Consider the following 20,574-nt stretch of genomic DNA (forward strand, 5'->3'; position numbering starts at 1 on the left):
TTCAGACAAATGTTGCACAGTTTTATTCACCCAAGCCGAGGCTAAAGGAAGTTGCAAAGAGGCTCCATCCTCCACAAAAATGGACTTAAGGATGTCCTCAACCTTATGGTCCTCACCATTATTAAGTGTAGATGTATTGCTAATGGGTAAAGTAATTGTCTTAGACAACCACACAACAGGTGTGTCCACTTTAGGGATTGTTTTCCATTTTTCAATATCCTGACCAGGAAGTAACAAGACTGCAACCTACAGGACACCTGGAACTTCTGGTTTGTCTAATCGATTTTTCAACTGGAAAATGGAGGAAAAGGAAGCGTTCTTTTCGTCTTCCATTTAACCAAAAGTTTCTGCAACCTCAGGGACTGAAGGGACACCCCACCACCTCTGACTCATTCTGCATTTATGCATGGTGGCCCTGGTAGCGCATTCCAACTTTCTAAAGAGGAAAAAACTTTAACCAGGATCTGAAAACAAGTAACCAGACGTATTTTTTGATTGTAAGAGTATCATTATTTCTATAAAAGGTACAAAAAACATACGATATGATACATTAAATTTAAGTGTACATAGTACACCATGAAACATATTCATTCATACTTTTTAGCACAACACAAGGCATAAGGTACAACATATGACATCCTACAGTATACATCAAGTACTGCACTAACCATGCAAACTGCAACGACATAACAGATTCAAATAAGCAATGGATGTGAGGGGACAGTAGATGAGAGGGGTAGAGTGGGGAGATCACAAGCCCAAATCTTTATTGAGAGAGACACAAATAGAGGGAAGGGTGCATAAATTAAGGCAAGACATTAAACATAACTTCAAAAACAGTGATGGGGGAAGGGTTAGAGGAGGAGACACAAGCCAAGAGTAGTGGGAGACAACAAAAAATCATCTTCCTCAGGACTGTCAATGGTGTTATTGTCTCTTAGCAGGCTGTGGATCAGCCTGCGACAGTCCTGGATGGTTATCTGCTCTCTCTTCAAAATGAGGCAATTCCTGGCAAGCCATATGGAGTCATTAAAGCAGTTCATAAGGTGCCAGACCTCCTGGATTGCCCCAATAGTAGAGGAAATAATTAATAATGGTATGAAAGGCAAGTCCTGGGCACATTGTCCTTAAGTTCATTTTCCAAAGCATCCATCAGTGCCTGTGCAGCGGGGCAGTCCCAAAAAATATGCTGAGCTGTTTCCTTTCTGGTGATGCAGAACGGGTAGTGGACATATCTGCACAGGTTCTGGAAGTGCATGAATGTCCAGAAAGGCAAACCCCCCTGGATAGCCACACATGCAATGTCTTCATGTCTATTAGTCAGCCTCTTAGAGGACACATGCTCCCACACGTTTTGCTGCAGCAGGGACAGATTCCATAATGTCTTTAGCTCTGATGAGCTTGTGTTTTTTTTTTGGCTTCCACAAGTCTGGTTTAAGTCCTTCCAGATGGGGCTTCCTCACAAATTGTCCAACATCCAGTATATGTATGTCTATATGTCTGTGTGAGAAGGGGCCAGTATATGTATGTCTGTATGAGAAGGGGCCAGTATATGTATGTCTGTATGTATGAGAAGGTGCCAGTATATGTATGTCTGTATGTATGAGAAGGGGCCAGTATATGTATGTCTGTATGTATGAGAAGGGGCCAGTATATGTATGTCTGTATGTATGAGAAGGGGCCAGTATATGTATGTCTGTATGTATGAGAAGGGGCCAGTATATGTATGTCTGTATGTATGTATGTATGAGAAGGGGCCAGTATATGTATGTCTGTATGTATGTATGTATGAGAAGGGGCCAGTATATGTATGTCTGTATGTATGTATGAGAAGGGGCCAGTATATGTATGTCTGTATGTATGTATGTATGAGAAGGGGCCAGTATATGTATGTCTGTATGTATGTATGAGAAGGGGCCAGTATATGTATGTCTGTATGTATGTATGAGAAGGGGCCAGTATATGTATGTCTGTATGTATGTATGAGAAGGGGCCAGTATATGTATGTCTGTATGTATGTATGAGAAGGGGCCAGTATATGTATGTCTGTATGTATGAGAAGGGGCCAGTATATGTATGTCTGTATGTATGAGAAGGGGCCAGTATATGTATGTCTGTATGTATGAGAAGGGGCCAGTATATGTATGTCTGTATGTATGAGAAGGGGCCAGTATATGTATGTCTGTATGTACGAGAAGGGGCCAGTATATGTATGTCTGTATGTACGAGAAGGGGCCAGTATATGTATGTCTGTATGTACGAGAAGGGGCCAGTATATGTATGTCTGTATGTACGAGAAGGGGCCAGTATATGTATGTCTGTATGTACGAGAAGGGGCCAGTATATGTATGTCTGTATGTACGAGAAGGGGCCAGTATATGTATGTCTGTATGTACGAGAAGGGGCCAGTATATGTATGTCTGTATGTACGAGAAGGGGCCAGTATATGTATGTCTGTATGAGAAGGGGCCAGTATATGTATGTCTGTATGAGAAGGGGCCAGTATATGTATGTCTGTATGAGAAGGGGCCAGTATATGTATGTCTGTATGAGAAGGGGCCAGTATATGTATGTTTGTATGAGAAGGGGCCAGTATATGTATGTCTGTATGAGAAGGGGCCAGTATATGTATGTCTGTATGAGAAGGGGCCAGTATATGAATATATGTATGTCTGTATGAGAAGGGGCCAGTATATGAATGTATGTATGTCTGTATGAGAAGGGGCCAGTATATGAATGTATGTATGTGTGTATGAGAGGGGGCCAGTATATGAATGTATGTATGTATGAGAAGGGGCCAGTATATGAATGTATGTATGTGTGTATGTATGAGAGGGGGCCAGTATATGAATGTATGTATGTGTGTATGTATGAGAGGGGGCCAGTATATGAATGTATGTATGTGTGTATGTATGTATGAGAGGGGGCCAGTATATGAATGTATGTATGTGTGTATGTATGTATGAGAGGGGGCCAGTATATGAATGTATGTATGTGTGTATGTATGTATGAGAGGGGGCCAGTATATGAATGTATGTGTGTGTATGTATGTATGAGAGGGGGCCAGTATATGTATGTCTGTATGTATGAGAAGGGGCCAGTATATGTATGTCTGTATGTACGAGAAGGGGCCAGTATATGTATGTCTGTATGTACGAGAAGGGGCCAGTATATGTATGTCTGTATGTACGAGAAGGGGCCAGTATATGTATGTCTGTATGTACGAGAAGGGGCCAGTATATGTATGTCTGTATGTACGAGAAGGGGCCAGTATATGTATGTCTGTATGTACGAGAAGGGGCCAGTATATGTATGTCTGTATGTACGAGAAGGGGCCAGTATATGTATGTCTGTATGTACGAGAAGGGGCCAGTATATGTATGTCTGTATGAGAAGGGGCCAGTATATGTATGTCTGTATGAGAAGGGGCCAGTATATGTATGTCTGTATGAGAAGGGGCCAGTATATGTATGTCTGTATGAGAAGGGGCCAGTATATGTATGTTTGTATGAGAAGGGGCCAGTATATGTATGTCTGTATGAGAAGGGGCCAGTATATGTATGTCTGTATGAGAAGGGGCCAGTATATGAATATATGTATGTCTGTATGAGAAGGGGCCAGTATATGAATGTATGTATGTCTGTATGAGAAGGGGCCAGTATATGAATGTATGTATGTGTGTATGAGAGGGGGCCAGTATATGAATGTATGTATGTATGAGAAGGGGCCAGTATATGAATGTATGTATGTGTGTATGTATGAGAGGGGGCCAGTATATGAATGTATGTATGTGTGTATGTATGAGAGGGGGCCAGTATATGAATGTATGTATGTGTGTATGTATGTATGAGAGGGGGCCAGTATATGAATGTATGTATGTGTGTATGTATGTATGAGAGGGGGCCAGTATATGAATGTATGTATGTGTGTATGTATGTATGAGAGGGGGCCAGTATATGAATGTATGTGTGTGTATGTATGTATGAGAGGGGGCCAGTATATGAATGAATGTATGTATGTATGTATGTATGTATGTATGTATGTATGTATGTGTGGGGGCCAGTATATGAATGTATGTATGTGAGGGGGCCAGTATATGAATGTATGTATGTGTGTATGAGAGGGGGGCCAGTATATGAATGTATTTATGTATGTATGTATATATGTATGTATGTATGTATGTATGTATGTATGTGTGTATGTTAGTATGTGTGTATGTTAGTATGTGTGTATGTTAGTATGTGTGTATGTATGTGTGTGTGTATGAGAGAGGGCCAGTATATGTATGTATGTGTGAGAAGGGGCCAGTATATAAATGTATGTATGTGTGTGTGAGAGGGAGGGGGGTGTTAATATAATGTGGGGGGTAGGCTATTAATTTAATCGAGGAGTGCAGGTGGGGGCTAATTATTGGGTGCAATTTTATTTGTGGGGTGATGGTGGGGCTATTTAATTAAATAGTGGGTCCTATGAATTTAAGATGGAGTAATTGGACCTTTAATTTAAGGTTGGTGTGTTTTGGGAGCTATTTATTGATTGTGGGCTGTTTGTGGAAACTTAGATCTATTTATTAATTTGTGATTATGTTTTATTTAATGCCTGTGATTGTTGTTGGAAATGGTTATATTTGTTAAATGTAAATGCTATTTAAATTATTGCTGGGGCTGTTTGGAGGGAGGGAAATAGGTCTATATATTAAATGTGTTTGCTATCTAATGTCAGGTTGGTTGGAAAGAAAGATCTATTTAGCAAATGTAAATATTATTATTTTAATGTTGTGGCTGGAGGGAGGCCTAATTATAAAACGTGAGTGCTATTGATTTAACACTGGGACTGGTTGGAGTTTTCTAAATTTAAAGTACCCATTTTTTTTCCAAATAGGGCCTCCAATATTTCAGGATCCAGACAACCAGCAAATGATCTAAAGACACCAGCAGCCACAAGTGGTGACAGTGACAAGAACAGGTAGGAGAGAGCAGGACAGTCTGCCAACTGTCCTGAATCGGGTGGGGCAGTCCCAAATTTGGGTGACTGTCTCGCTTAGGACAGTTGGGAGGTATGTCCCGCTTCACCGTGTACTGCTCGTGAAGGCAGAACTATGTGCACCTAACAGTAGTGCACACAGTATTGCCTGTGTACTTGTCTAAAATGATAACCATGTTACATCATAGGGGGTTACCCTGTCTAAAGTGCCCAGGCCCCCCAGAGCCTTAATCCAGCTCTGGGGGGCATAAAAATATATATATGGATTAAACAACACTACAATAGCCTCTTTTTATATAGATAAATATATATTGTACCAAAATCCACCCTTTAAGGATGGGCCGCTGCTGTGTGCTTGCCCCCCGGGCTGGAATCTGCCAGCCCTCCTCTGGCAATACCCCTGGGTATAAAGGGGCGGAGCTTGTTAGTCAGCTGGGTAAATGACAGTCAATCCTGACCCGTTTCCCCGTTACTAACGGCTTCATCAGAGGGATCACGATTGTTTCTCTGGAGGATCTCCTCGTGGTATCCAGTTTTACATCTATCTCTACTAATTGGCCGCTGAACGAACTAAGTGCAAATCGATCATGGACTGAGCGAAGTAATCTAGTTACCATTTTTGATTGTTGCTGCAAATTTTTGCATGCCAAAGCTGTTCGAGAATTGTTGTACTTTATGGGCCATTGAGATAAACGGATGTTTCCATGATTGTAACTCCAGGTGCACATACAAAAGAACGCTGAATATACTGGCATTGATATTTCAGCCCCAAGCGGGATTTATACCCTGGGTTTCATTATCTACGTGTCAAACAGATATTGCAAATTAGGAAATCCTGTAGTTGGTTTGCAACTAACTACAAAAACTGACCACTGTCAGATTGTGGATGTTCATATTGGAATTCAGTTAAATCACCATGATTACTATGCATACTTATTTAATCTGTTATTGGTGTGTGGTCCTGACCACTTGAAGCTTACCAGTGAAGCATACACATGAATTAATAGAGATAGTCAATTATTGTCATAACGATATTGTCTATTCATACCTTAAGAATATATCTATGTAGTTTGAATGTGTGGTGATTCACCATAATCAGACATGTTCTGACTTGTGGTTATAAAAACTTATTTATCCAGGAGGTTTAGTCAGTTGTGTAAAGCTTACACACAATTGTGTGTTTAACTATTGTTTTAAATTGTTTATCTCTTAATAAATGTTACAGGTGGATTAGCGCTTCTCTATTTTTTTACATATTGTATACATATCATTTGGACAGATTCAGATATCTGCCTGCAGGGAGCAGCAGTCCTCTGTTTTCACAATTAATAATTATAAGATCCTCTAGCACCCGATTTACCTTTTTTATATACTGTAAAGGTGCCTAATTTGTCAGCAATAATACAAGTCTGCATGTACAATATCATTGACACCATTCACTCCAAACAAAATTGTTAACCCATGCACCATATTTGTAAAAAGGAGGAGTTTAGCATATATCCTTTATACCTTAAAAAAAATTAACAGTTATACATAAGTTATTATGTAGCAAAGTTCCAGATAATGTAAGTCACTCAGAATGAAAGGAATACAAAATGAAATATTACATTCTGACATATTAGAGTACTATTTAAGCTATAAATAAAAATTTAAAAATGTATTATGTTTACCTCAATATCAATATGGCAGGCAGGTATGGCTTTGGGTTTGCACAACACATTTCCTCTAGGCCCATGGACATAATAATGGTAGATGTGTCTGAAAAAAAAATTGTGATTACACAGAAAATCATTATATATCCACAACAGAAGACAATTTTAGATCTCCAATATTTATCTTAGAAAAAAATCAAATGTATAAAAACAAATCTCCAAAATAGTTTGGACACATAAACCAATGGTCAAACTTACGCTAATTGTCTGGCCCACAGATGACGAAAATGTTTTAAGTACTGTATGTGCACAGGCTGAACACCAGTTACGATAACTGCTGTAAAGCTATCTTTATCTTTTTCCTCCATTATGAGATTACGCATGTACCGCTCATCTTCTGTGACATGAGAAAAATCAGCTGGCTACAAAATATAACAACAAGTTAAGCATTTTTTTATGATATAAAGTTTGCTTTTACAAAATATTTATTTCAAACTATTTTTTACTTACATTATTTGTGATTTACTAATAAATTATTATTGTTAATTATGTTTCTTTAAACTGAGAAAAAACACTAATGCAAGGTATATAAGGCCACTCCGTTTTCCTTTATTTGTCTTCAGACTTTCCCAAAGCTGTGAAAATTGCTCAGAACAAACCAGATATTCAACTATAACAAAACAAGACATGGGTGGAAAAAAGACTGCCATGGAGGATATAAAGCAAACATAACAAACAGTAATAATTCAATAGTTTTCACTTCCTCTGCCATGGCAGCAGATTCTAAAAATTAATACCAAAGCAGTTACTTCACTGGGTGGGACCCTAATTTATGTCCAAATTTCTTTGATCTTATATACTACAAGGCCAAAAGTATGTGGACACCCCTAAGTGTTCGTTGGACATCTCATTCTAAAATCATGGGCATAAAAATGGAGTTGGTCCCAACTTTGCTGCAATAACTGCATCCACTCCTTTTGGAAAGCTTTCCGCTAGATTTTTGAACATGGCTGCAGGGATTCACATCCATTGAACCACAAGAGCATTAGTGAAGACAGGCACTGATGTTGGGCGATAAGGCCTGACTTGCAGTCGGCATTCCATTTCATCCCAAATATGTTTGATGGGGTTGAGGTCAGGGCTCTGTGGAGGCCAGCAAAGTCCTTCCACACCAAACTGCAAAAAAACATTTTTTTGATAGACGTTGCATAGTGCACAGTGGCACGGTCATGCTGAAACAGGAAAGGGCCTTTCCCAAACTGTTGTCACGAAGTTTGAAACACACAATTCTCCAGAATAGCGATACAGTACGTACCATTAAGATTTATTTTCACTGGAATTAAAAGGCCCAGGCCGAACCATGATAAACAGACTCAAACCATTATTCCTCCTCCTTCACAATTGGCAGTATGCATATTAGGTAAGAATCATTCTTCTGGAATCTGTAAAACCCAGATTCATCCATCAGACTGTCAGATGGTGAAGCATGATTTGTAAAACCAGATAATGTATTTCCACAACTCCAGAGCCCAATGGCGGTTTACACCATCCCAATCGACGTTTGGATTTGTGCATGGTGATCGGCGGATTGTGAACAACTGCTCAGCCATAGATATCCAATCCGTGAGGCTTCTGATGAACAGATATTTTGCCAACATTGCTTCTAGGAGTATTTTGCAACTCTGTAGTTAGTGCTTCAACAAAAGACAGTTGATTATTACAAAATGTCTCATTTATCAGCTGCTGGCCTGTTCTGTGAGCTTGTGGGGCCTACCGCTTTGAGGTTGAGCTGCTGTTGCTCCAAGATGTTTCCACTTCACAATAACAGCACTTCCAGTTAACCACAGCAGCTCTAGCAGGGCACAAATTTGACAAACTGACATGTTGGAAAGGTGGCACCTTATGACATTGCCACGCTGAAAGTCACTAAAGTCTGATATCACCTTGGGAACAAAAAGTAGGAATTGTACAAATATTCAGAAAAGGTTAAACAACCCAGAATACATGAAGCTCCAAAACTCTAAAAAGAGCACCTTCAAGGTAAGAAACAGGGTACATTTCTGCAAACGTTTAAATTGGTCATCCATAAGTATGTACTTTGTTCAGGTGCTGAAGGATACTGAAATACTATGGTTTTTGCTGCCTGCATGAATCTTATGATGCATTCAACCTCTGCTAATTTCTTGCGTAGTAATATCCTCCGATTCAGAAATTGGTACCTTAAAAATGTTGGAGTACACTTTAAATGTGGATGGTTTCTTGCCTTTACAAAAAAAAGGGGAGATATCATAGCTGTTCAGCCTTTGAAAAACATTGTTGTTTCATTAGTCTCCACTCAGTGTCCATGCCAACAATTTCAGGTATTTTGGATGCGGATGTCATACTTCTCTTTGATGCAGAAAAAAAAAAAATCAGACAAACAGGGAGGTACAATGGCTGTGTTACTGTCAAATGGATTTGCGGTACATGGTAGATGCCATGGCTCTGGCAGATTTAGCTGATGGAGTCCATTGAAGCTTCATAGATGAACTCCATTCCATTTCCTGGATAGTCTTCAAAATATCACTTGTTTGGATGTCATTCTGGATGTTAATTTCAAGGTCTTTAGCCTGAATTTAAAAAGACCATCGACGTTGTTGGAATTGCTACAGTCGATTTTAATGCTGCACCTGTGATGACATGAAGCTTCTTTGAGAGGCCTCCCTTTCTTTCTTCCTGTCCATTCCTTCACTCACAGGAGTTAGCATCCTCCAGGGGAATCTTACTTTTGAAAAGTCTGGCAACAAATGTGTGAACCTTAAGAATCTGATTGTATTACAAGGGAAAGGATACAGTAGCCTGGTTAAATTGTCTGGGTGCACACATTGACTGATAAAAATGCCCTTAACTGCCTTTTGGAAATTTAAAAAAAGTTTTGCTCTCACTTTCTTGCTCCCAGAATTAGCAAATATTGCTGGCTCTGTTTTTCAGCCACTTCTTTAATTTCCATTGCTTTATGGATGAATTTGATAAAGCCATCTACCAGATGCAAACTGAAATTGGCCTCTCGTGGAATTTCCCAAGACTCTGCTGGCAAGCTATCAGCTAGATCACACACACATTGTTTTAACTGCAACATGTCATCTTTCGAACCATTTTCCTTTATATCGAGGCTTCTCTGTGAACTGTATATTTTAGACTGCTTTTGCCACATATTCTGTTTACTTATAAAAGGAGTCCGCTAATGCAAGTTTCCTCCATTTGATTAATTCTGCCTTCTGAGAATGTGGCTGACCTTTCTCTCTTTGCCCAAAACTTGAATATAATTTTTTCAAAATGCCTTTCTGGGAAGTGCTGGGCACAAGTAGTTAAAAGCAAAGCTTTACTTTGGGAGGATCTCCAGTATAGGAGGTCTAAATTGAAAGTAGAGAGACAGAAAATTAAAAACTAGCTAACAAAAAAGAAAAAGACATTAGAAGAATGCCTCCCTGGGGCATACCCTGAATTTTGAGATTAAGACTTCTTTAATATATTTTCTTCCATGTTGTAGCACAATCACTTCTCACTTTGATTTCACTCAAATTCTTTATCAGGAGAATTCACAGATGGGTCCGACTTAGCCCAGCGTGCATGGTCACCACTGTTTCAGGATTCATGCGTTCACATACACAAATTTCCTGGTTCTCTCCCTAAAATAAAAATGATTGAAGCTGCCTCCAACGAAGGAAGTCTTTTTCCCCCATTAGGATGGTCCACCTCCACCCCGTTTAATAGTGACTGTACGGTAGTGGTGGGCAAAAGGTGACCTGCTGAGCCTCAACTTGTGACCCCAAAAAGAATAAGAGAATAAGAGTAATGGGAGCATCTGGCTTCCTTGTCAAGTGACCTCCTCTACACAATGCAGGGATGTCACACAGCACAGCCAATCAGATTAGTGGGAGGGGTTAGTGCATTGCATTCTGTGCTACATTCTCCCCTTCCTTCCTATGTGGACTTGACTGTGGAGTTAATTGTGAAGATGTTTGAGGGGAGCAGAGGCCGGTGGGGGAGCTGTGCAGAGATCTGTAAGGAGATCCAAGTGGCAATGGAGCAAATAGAGAGAACTGAGTAGCATGTGGGAGGTATTTGAATACTTATGGGGGTCTGAGAGCATGTGGTGATATTTTGGAGTTGCAGATCTGAGAGACATGTGGGGGAATTGTGGGATGAGTGATGTGGGGTGTTTTAGAAGTTCTTTAAAAATAAACGGTAATGTGCAGCCCTTTTAGAGATTATAGGGCAACACATGCAGCCCTTGAAGAATACTGGGTTGCTCATCACTGTCATGCAGTCTAGAGGGAATTCAGGAAGGAGCCTGGCATCACAAATTACATATCTTCCGATAAGCCCCTCATCATAAACAAAATAAAAAAGGGACAAAAAAACGTGTGCTTGAACTCAAGTAGAGAAGAAAAGACAAGACACAATTTTATGAAAAGGGAGTGGCTTTATATACATCTTACAGAGGAGTTTTCCTTTCGGTCCTAACTCCGCTAGAAAAGAGGAAAGACCCCTAAGTATCTGATACCATGGAGGAGGAAGAGGAAGATATATACTCTGCAGCACAAACAATTAAAGATAAAGGGCATGATTCATTAAGGAACTTAGACAAGAAAGGGGTGAAAATTAGTTTTATACTGTGCACATAAGTTAGACTGTCTTTTTTTTTTCATGTAGCACACAAATATATAAACTTTAAATGTCAGTGTACAAATAAGCTATCAAGTATTTGTGTGCTACATGAAAAACAGCTAGTATTTAATTTATGTGCAAAATAGAAAACTAATTTTCACCCTTTGGATTTTAACATTGTTTTGTCCAGGAGAATTAACTAAGAAATTTCTTGCCTAAGTTCCTTAATGAATCAAACCCAAAATGGTTAAACAATTGGACACTGCTAATTCAGCATACAAAAGAATAAACTGCACTTGACTTTGCAATAGTGTATATGTTTAATATAATGATAACCCAATGATCTGTATTTATTTAAAGGGCTCTTAGAGAGTCCTTCTGTGTTTTATTCATTGGTGCCATATACAGTTCATTAAAACTTTTTTCTTTCTTGCACATTTAAATTGTAGGCCATGCTTTTTTTATTTTGTATAATTATTCTGGTAGAGCCTGAAGAAGAATTTTTTGCAATAGTTTTTAAATATAGTTTGCAGGACTCTTGACATAATTCCGCTGACAAACAATAACTGGGTACTTCCTTATAATGTATAGTTTGAAGCCTTTTTATTTTTTTTGTTTTCCCTTTTAAACTACATTTATACTTCCAGAAAGTAGTTGAGTCTTAACCGAACAGGTCAGAAAGTGCAGTATGGGACCAAAAAGTCTGCCAATTCCAAAGCATCATCCGATCATTATTTTTTAGAAGTCGATCAAATGGATTTAAATAGTCACCTGTTGACCACATCAAACAATTTGCAGACATTAATCAACCACATTAGCTGTGCCATACAGAGTACAATCTTTCATACAAGATAAGGGTCAGTTGCTTATGATTTAGCTATACATACGTATGGTAAAATTGTTCATAGATCTGGCTGATTGGCAAAGGCTAGATCTTATTTTTTTATTATATTTTATTTATATGGCGCCACAAATTGTTTGCGGTTGCCATACACAGAGCATAGGACGTAACAGGACACTGTATACAGGGCAATTAAAAAAAAAAAAAAGTGCAGTAAATTATCAAGCCAGTTGAAAGCAAGTACACTGGACAAGGAGGTATGATTGAAGTCCAGAGCAAAACTGAGCTAGGGGTGTTATAGATAGTCTGAAAGAATGAGGGAGATCGTTCCAAAAAGGGGGGCAGCAGGGATGGGTGAGGCCAATTAGGAGGAGGCTGCAGTAATCAAGATGGGAAATAATCAGGGAGTAGATGAGAGTTTTAGTGGCATAGATGGAGAGAAAGGGACTGATGCGAGCTATATTGCGGAGATGAAGGGAGACAAAGAGACAGAGGATGTGACACCCAAGCATCGAACTTGGGGAAAAAAAGTTGGTATTACCAATAGAGATGGAGAGGATGGGAGGAGGGGGGCACTTGAGGGAAGGAAGACTATATAGTTCAAATTTGGCTATGTTTAAAGAAATTAAGGGACATTCAGGAGGAGATGGCCGAGTGGCATCAAGACATCTTAAAGAGGAGGGAAGGGGAGAGGTCAGGAGAAGAGGGGTAGATTTGAGTGTCATCGGCATAGAGATGATACTGGAGGCTGAAGGAATTGATAAGTTCACCTAGTGGCGTACAAACAAAAGAGCAGAGGGACAAGGACGGAGCTCTGGGGGACTCCAACGGGAAGGGAGAAGGACAGAGAGGAGGAACCAAAAGGTAGAAACGGAGAAACAGCGAAAAGAGTCACCGTTAGAGATAGGAGGGAAACCATGAGAGAACATTGTCAGAAAAGCCAATGGTGTGAAGGGTGTGCAGCAGGAGAGGGTGATCACCTGTGTTGAAGGCTGTAGAGAGGTCCAGGAGAATAAGCAAAGAGTAGTGGCCTTCGGATTTGGCAGAAAAAGAGATTATTCGTGATTTTGAACAGGCCAGTTTCTGTGGAGTGGAGAGGGTGGAATCCAGGTTGGAGAGGATTGAGAAGTGAGTTGTCAGAGAGATGGTAGTAGACAAGTCGTTTGTGCTGTCTAGAAGCAAAAGGGAGGAAAGAGATGGGGCAATATTTGGGTGGTGGGCAAAATTAATTGTTGTTTTGGTTTTGTTTTTTTTTAATAATGAAGCAAATTTTTGAAGGAAAAGATACCATTGGAGAGGATAAGTTAAAGAGGTGGGCAAGGTTTGAGCAGGCAGTAGGTGAGAAGGAATGGGATCAAGAGGTCAGGTTGAGGAAAGTGAGGACATAAGTAGAAAACAGACTTTCACCTGAGATGGGGCGGAAGGAGCACATAGGATGATGGGTGTAGAGCAATGGGATGGGAGAGGCTGGGGGTATAAGAAAAGAGGTAGGAGATTTCGTTTCTGATGGAAGTACTTTTGGAAGTGAATATGTTGGCAAAGTCTGTGGCATTGATGGAGAGTGAAAGGGGAGGAGAGACTTGAAAATGTATTGTCGTTCAGCAGAAGGTGAACATTTTTTAAGGAAGCGGGCAAGTTTAGACTGCCAAGGTTGGGTGTTGGGGCAGCAGAGGGAAATGGTGGTGGAAGGTTGGGACAGGTCAGGGTGGTTAAGGGGGAGAGGATAGTTTCAAAGAAGCAGGAAAGGACAGCAGTGTCAAGATTCTCTCAAGTTAGAGAGTGTGTTTAGGTGAGGGGTGAGGTGGAGGTAAGGGAGGGGTGGACAAGACAGTGGGTGCGGAAAGAGGTCCATTGTGATGGGCCAAAAGATGAGGAAAGAGCAAGAAGCTTGATGGAAGCTAGGTCAGAGAGTTTATCGATGGGGAGTCACCAAGATTGATGGGGGTGAGGTCCGACAAGAGGTAGTTGGTGAGTCAAGCCACAATGTTATCAAGGAATTGGGAGGTGGGTCGAGGGGGAGGTCAAAGACTGCAACATGGAGTTGAACAGGGTAGAAGAGATGTAAAGCGCTACGAAATCTGCTGGCACTATATAAATAAATGTTGATGATGATGATGATGATGAATGAAGTGGACCTCGAAAGAGAACGTAAGGGAAGGCTCAGGAGGGATGACAAGGAAGGTACAAGTGGAGGAAAGGAGGATGCCCACACTGCTACCAGGACTGTCCGGAGTGTGAAAGAAAGGCTGCCATAGGAGAGAGCAGCAGGGGAAGGTATCGGAGGAGGAAGAGAGAGTTAGGTTTACGTTGATGGCAAGGAGGTTGAGAGAGAGTTGAGGGAGAGAAGAGGTAGTGGATAGCTGGTAGTTTATTTCAGATGGATCTGGTGTTCCAAAGGCCACAGGAGCAAGGGAGAGTAGGAAGTAGGAAAAGCAGGGTTAAGGTTCGCTGGGGTGTGCTGGGTCTAGGATGCAGACAACAGGAGAAGGATAGTATGGAAATGGGACGTGAGCAAGGATGCATGTTATGAGGAAAAGGGAAGATGAGAGAGAAATGGAGGTGCTGAAAGAAGGAATAAAAAAAAGGCTTTAGCAAGAGACGGATGAAGGGTAGGGCGTGCTAGGTGAGGGAGCCACAGGGCATGTGGACACAGTAGGGAAGAGGAAGGGTGCAGAGGGAAGTGGAGAGAGGCATCAAGGGAGAAAGTGGGAAATAATTAATATCAGCCAACATGATACTGAGCAAATAGTCTGCAGACAGTAATGACAATAGGATACAGCATACAGTAACTTAAAGTGCGACAAAGGGAACTATACCAGATGCAGCATACGGTTACTTATAGTACAACAATGGGTACAATACCAGCAAGGAGGATATAAATAGTCCATGAGGAAATGGCAGGTGGGATATGATCTCACCTCATGGACTAAGTACAAGAGGGTAAAGTCAATGAGGCGAGTTCACTGATGCGTTCAGGAGGTCTGGGAGAGAGGAGCACAAGGAAAAGACTAGGCCACAGGGTGGCACAGGAAAGGGTAAGCCAGGGACATCAGACGAGAACGAAGTCTTGAGAGGATGGACAGCATTGGTGAAAATTGTACGGAGACATAATGAGCTGGTGTTAGGAGAAGGCTAGTGGATGGAGGCAGGCAGCAGGAGAGAGCCAGAGGAGGGAAACAGCAGAAGGCAGACATTAGGAGCGGATAGGAGCCTGGAGATAAGAGGGGAATGATGTAAGGCATCAGAAGATGTCTGGAGGTAGTATATGTGAAGACCAGGAGGTGGCCATCATGAAGCCGGAAAACAGATGAAGCAGGAGGAATGCATATGTTACATGTCCATCAGTGGAAAGCTTTAGGCCAGGAGGCCAAACAATGCTTAGATTGCTAGAGGATAGTCCAAATGCATCAGAAACTGTTGGCCAGCAAGACAGAATAAGGAGGGTAAAAGTATGAAACAGTGCGTTTTGCAAGTCACCAAATATCGGCGACTTCGCAGGGGGAATTTAAAGAGGAAATGGCTTTTAAAGGCAAGTTTTGCCTTTAAAATCTATGGGCAGGCTGGGCTACCTTGGGCTGGGCCACCTGTTTTTTTTTCCTTTAAAATGTTCTAATAAGATGTTGAGTCGAGTCTTGCCCCCTGGGATAAAATTTGTCAGCCCTGCCCAGGCCATTGCTGCTTTATAGTCCCACTGCAAAGCCACCAATATTCAGTGAGTTGCAAAATGTTCTGTTTCATACATTTCCCCATGGCAGTGGACCCTACATACATATGTTAAAGATGCAGACGAGGACTGACGGGAACTAGGCTGTAGCCACAGCCTCAAGTAGAGGATGAGGGCTGGGAGATGAATCGGAAGTGACACCAGCGTGAGAGCCGAAGGACAAAAGGTTGCAGGAGATGCAAGATAGACTGCTTGTATCGATGAAGAGTCTGGAATCGGGGACAACAGCAAGGCTCAGCAGGTGGCTAGGCCAGAGCCATGGCAGTCAGCAGTCTCGTTGGAAAACGGCTGCATTCATGGAGAAGGCGCCAATGTTGGAGAGGTTGGAGGCTGCATGAGAGCAGAGCCAGTAGGTGAGGAGAGCAGAGCAGAGTTGTTGAAGATGCAGGCGAGGACTTGGCCGGAGCTGTGATCTCAAGTAGAGGATGATGGGGGGGGTGACAAATCAGCTGTTCCCACCAGTGGGAACAGCTCCAACAGCACCAGCGAGAGCTCCGGAGGACAGAAGGAGACAGCCAGTTCACTAATTAATATCTTCTCTCTAATTATTCTAGCTCTCTATCTAAATTGAGTGGAGTAGTCTGAGGCTCCTGTAATACTAATTAAAAAATAACCTATATACAGAACTATTGTGGACTTGCTTGGCAAGCTTTATTCTTTCATATATGTCTCACATGTCACAGCTATTATTGCTAATATTGATGCAGAATTATCAAGTCTTACTTTCCTTTATTGCTCAACTTCTCAACCTATAGGGGCACATCTTTTTAGAAAACATTCTAGATAAAGTAGGCAACATAAAAAGCATGCAAATAAGGTGAATACAAGGCACACAACATGTAGACATGAAAGGAATCACACAAAATACACGTTAAAGGGGGCACAAAGAAAACAGTCTATGATCCCCACATTAGGCAGCTCGACATGGGAGAGCAGGGCAGTGAGTTAACAGATGTGGTGGGGCACATAGTAAATGTATTTAAACAGACTGTGCCCTGATGATTCTACAATGAATACATTTTTGGGTGTGACTCAACCAAGTCACATGCTTATAGTAAACTCCAACTGAATGCAATCCACTTTCCCTCTACTTTCTCATATTTTATTTCCTCTCCATTTAGGTCTCTGTTGCTCTATGTCTTTTGGCTGTAACCATAAAATGTGATATATGTGATTAACTGTTGCTGGAATAATATACATGTCTTGTACTCTCGAAAGCAGTGCTGTACTTTACCATGTGTATTAAATGATCTTGATAAACAAATGGGGAAAACTGTTACGTGAAAGGATAAGAAAACAATCCACTATTTTTCAAGATGATTTGCCTACTGTAAGGGCTTTTACATCAATGGTTGAGATTTGCTTTATATCCAAGAAATCAAAGCTTCTCCTGCTACCCATTCATAAAATAAAATGTGAAGAGGTGTTTAGATGTCAGTGGAGAACAGACAGCTTCCTTATAGCTCTGAACATCTACATATCAACAAGTACAAACAATACTTTAATGCAAAATTCACAAGAAGAAATAATTACAATGTTAACTGGAAAATATTCTTACCTTTCGATTTCTAATATAGCCACTGTAAATAGATTCCTTATTTTTTTCTCTCTTCTCAAAATCTTCTTTTGAAAGCAAAAATTCATGAACATCTTGCGAGTCTGAGGTTTTAGTGATAATCTTAAAAAAAAAATAAACAGCTATATTTTGATTTGCAACCCAAAAAAAAATTGTTAATATGATGAAATTACAATCTTTAGCATCTTTGTCCTAGTGGACAATAACCATTATTTTTGCACTTACCATTAACATACGGTAATTTCTATTTAAGTACAAAGTGAACATAGAACTATGGGGTATAGCCATACTGCTTAGAGTTAAAGGACCACTAGACTTATAACACAATCCGTTAAAAGAAAACTACCAACACAAATCCCATACCTTCAAAAAAATTGACACTTACTTTATAAGTTTTACTGATATCTTTTTTTCCACTAGCTAAAACCATGAGTAGGAGAAGTCAATCCCATCCATAGCTTTAAATAGCAACAGATGGTGTAGAGGACCAACCATAACTATCTAAATATTCTCAGTTCTGGTAAGCTCCAGATTTTATTTATAATATAATATAATATAATATAAAATATATATATATATATATATATATATATATATATATATATATATATACACATACATGCACACATATATAAATATATATATATATATATATATATATATATATATATATATATATATATATATATATTATATAAATGCTTAGTGGCGTCTGTGTGTGTGTGAAAAAAAAACAAAACAAGTTGCAGCGCCACCTGCTGGGCAGAGTTATACACTGACCTACTAAATTCTTAGTGTGTGTGGGGAAAAAAATTCAAAAAGGGCTGAAATTTGGTAGGGCTCAAACTCATTTTCGTGAGGTAATTTTACCTCATGAACACACATGTGTAGAGGCGTGTGTGTGTGTGTGTGTGTGTGTGTAAAAAACTATTTTCTCAGAAAGGGCTCATCCAATTGACCTGAAATTTGGTATACTGACATTATTTGACAAAAAAATTAGAATAGTCAAGTCAGTTAACTTCAATCATCCCCCCTTCCCCCCGTGGGAGGGGTAGTAAAGGCTAAATTTACGAGTTGAGGGGTCAAACTCATTTTCGTGAGGTAATTTTACCTCATGAACACACATTAAAAAGGGCGCTTGCGTCGGGAAGTAATGATCTTCCCCTGAGGAGGCCTGGGCTAGGCCCAAATGCATGACAAGAACCTTTTTAAGACCTTAAGTATCTTGATTTGACTAGAATGCATGAGTATCATGCACGGGTTAACTTGTGTGTATATATATATATATATATATATATATATATATAAATATATATATATATATATATATATATATATATATATATATATATATATATATATATACACACACAGACATACACACACATCATCATCACATATTTATATAGCGCCACTAATTCCGCAGCGCTGTAGAGAGAACTCATTGACATCAGTCTCTGCCCCTTTGAAGCTTACAGTCTAAATTCCCTAATATAGACACACAAACAGACAGACAGAGAGGGAGACAGAGACTAGGGTCAATTTTGATAGCAGCCAATTAACCTACCATTATGTTTTTGGAGTGTGGGAGGAAACCGGAGCACCTGGAGAAAACCCATGCATACACATACTAAATAGAAAGAGTCATAAATCTCAATAATCCATAAACCCTCTCCATACCTGAACAACAAACATGGATGGAAAGCCTGCCGGATTAAGGGACCATACAGAGAAAGAGAATCGTTACCCATCTGAACCTTCACATGGCATCCATAACTGCCATGATCTTTAAGAATACTGGCAGATTGGATGCCTGACCAGGGACAAATCCCAAATCAGTGAAAGTAGCAAACACACTGTCAATCTGAGAAGTCAACAGAGACCTTCCCATATAGGAATCTGTAGGTAGTAATGCTAATCCATGGACACCCTACTGTTTGGTGTAAGGGTAAACTTGAAGGTCAACTTGGACCGAAAAGATCCACCTGACTATGGACTAGGACGAAAAACCTTCGTCCCTTACTCTATTATCCTCAAAAATGTGGGACCCCTACCCGCGATTACAACTGTATCTCCGATTTCTTGGAAGCCAAACACTTAGCAAACTCAACCTGCTTTCCACAAAGTTGCCCTCCATGAAGGAAAAAGGACTGAGCGCTTGAAGTTGGACCTCCTAAATCTTTCAACAGCATGAAGGACCCAACCAGTAGTACAAAGATTCTTATCTGTAGAAATTTGACAGTGAAGCTCTTAGGTTATATTACAAAGGAGACAGCCCTAAAAGGAGAGTCCTACTTTGCCAAATCAATCCTAGGTAAAGGATGGGGTTCTGCCAAGGGAAAGCAACCAAACTGTTCAATACCACAAATCCTGCTATTCTGGATATCTAGTGTCTGTCTCATGATTTGCACTGCAGCCACTGCTCACTGTCCAACTAGGGAAAATCATATGAAACACCTGGAACCTTAAGTTACCTTGCCCCCTAAGAGGAGCATTCAGAGCCACCATGACTGAACAAAAACGGTCGTGGTGTTCTCAAACTAGGCACTGAAGCCTAGTTTGAGATGCGCAATCCAGCATTTTTACTTTGAGGAGGAACCTAAACCAGGCACCAAACAGACAGTGCTCTGCTGCACAGCAAGGCAGATATTTTGAAGGGATCACTTCAGCCTCAGGAAGCCCTGAAGAGTCATTCCACAATTGTATTCACAGTAGAAGCAGTATGAAAGGGACACGCAATCACTTCATAAGGGTGTGTAGTGAGCTGGGTGAGCTTGTCAAAGCCAGGGCCACCAAACTAGCCCACCCTGCTTCTGCCTTATTTTGTAGAGTTAGTCTGCAAGACAAAAACCTTTGCCAAGTTTGGAGGGACTACTCCATCCATAAAACCCACCCTCTATCTAATACTTCCATGGATATGTGGAGCATAGAAAGGGACAGGGCTGATAGCCGTGTCACAGTTCAGATGATAGAGAAATCTATTTTATTCACCAAGGTGGTGCAGTTAGGATAAGGGTACATCCAGCAGTGTTGCATCACAGCTCCTGTTCCTGTGAAAGTGAAACAGAGCTCAGCTGTGCTGGAACCTTCCCCCATTCCAAAGTGATCCAGTGGAGGGAATGCACTAGCAGCTAGACTGCTGCCACGA

General features: G+C 40.5%; 1 protein-coding gene across 2 annotated transcripts in view; it reads right to left on the reverse strand.

Annotated features, from left to right (window-relative positions):
- Nucleotides 1–20,574, reverse strand: part of SMCHD1 (structural maintenance of chromosomes flexible hinge domain containing 1) — a 185,915-nt gene that overhangs the window by 143,539 nt on the left and 21,802 nt on the right. The window contains exons 7-9 of one of the 2 annotated variants that reach the window (XM_075213372.1): nucleotides 17,409–17,528; nucleotides 6,894–7,057; nucleotides 6,654–6,741 (exon numbers count right to left, since the gene is read on the reverse strand). In XM_075213372.1, coding sequence (XP_075069473.1) covers nucleotides 6,654–6,741; nucleotides 6,894–7,057; nucleotides 17,409–17,528 — 372 coding nt within the window. The remainder of the gene's footprint in view (nucleotides 1–6,653; nucleotides 6,742–6,893; nucleotides 7,058–17,408; nucleotides 17,529–20,574) is intronic. The other variant, XM_075213373.1, reaches the window with a different exon arrangement.

The sequence above is a fragment of the Mixophyes fleayi genome, chromosome 5 (assembly GCF_038048845.1).
Source record: "Mixophyes fleayi isolate aMixFle1 chromosome 5, aMixFle1.hap1, whole genome shotgun sequence".
NCBI lineage: Eukaryota > Metazoa > Chordata > Amphibia > Anura > Limnodynastidae > Mixophyes > Mixophyes fleayi.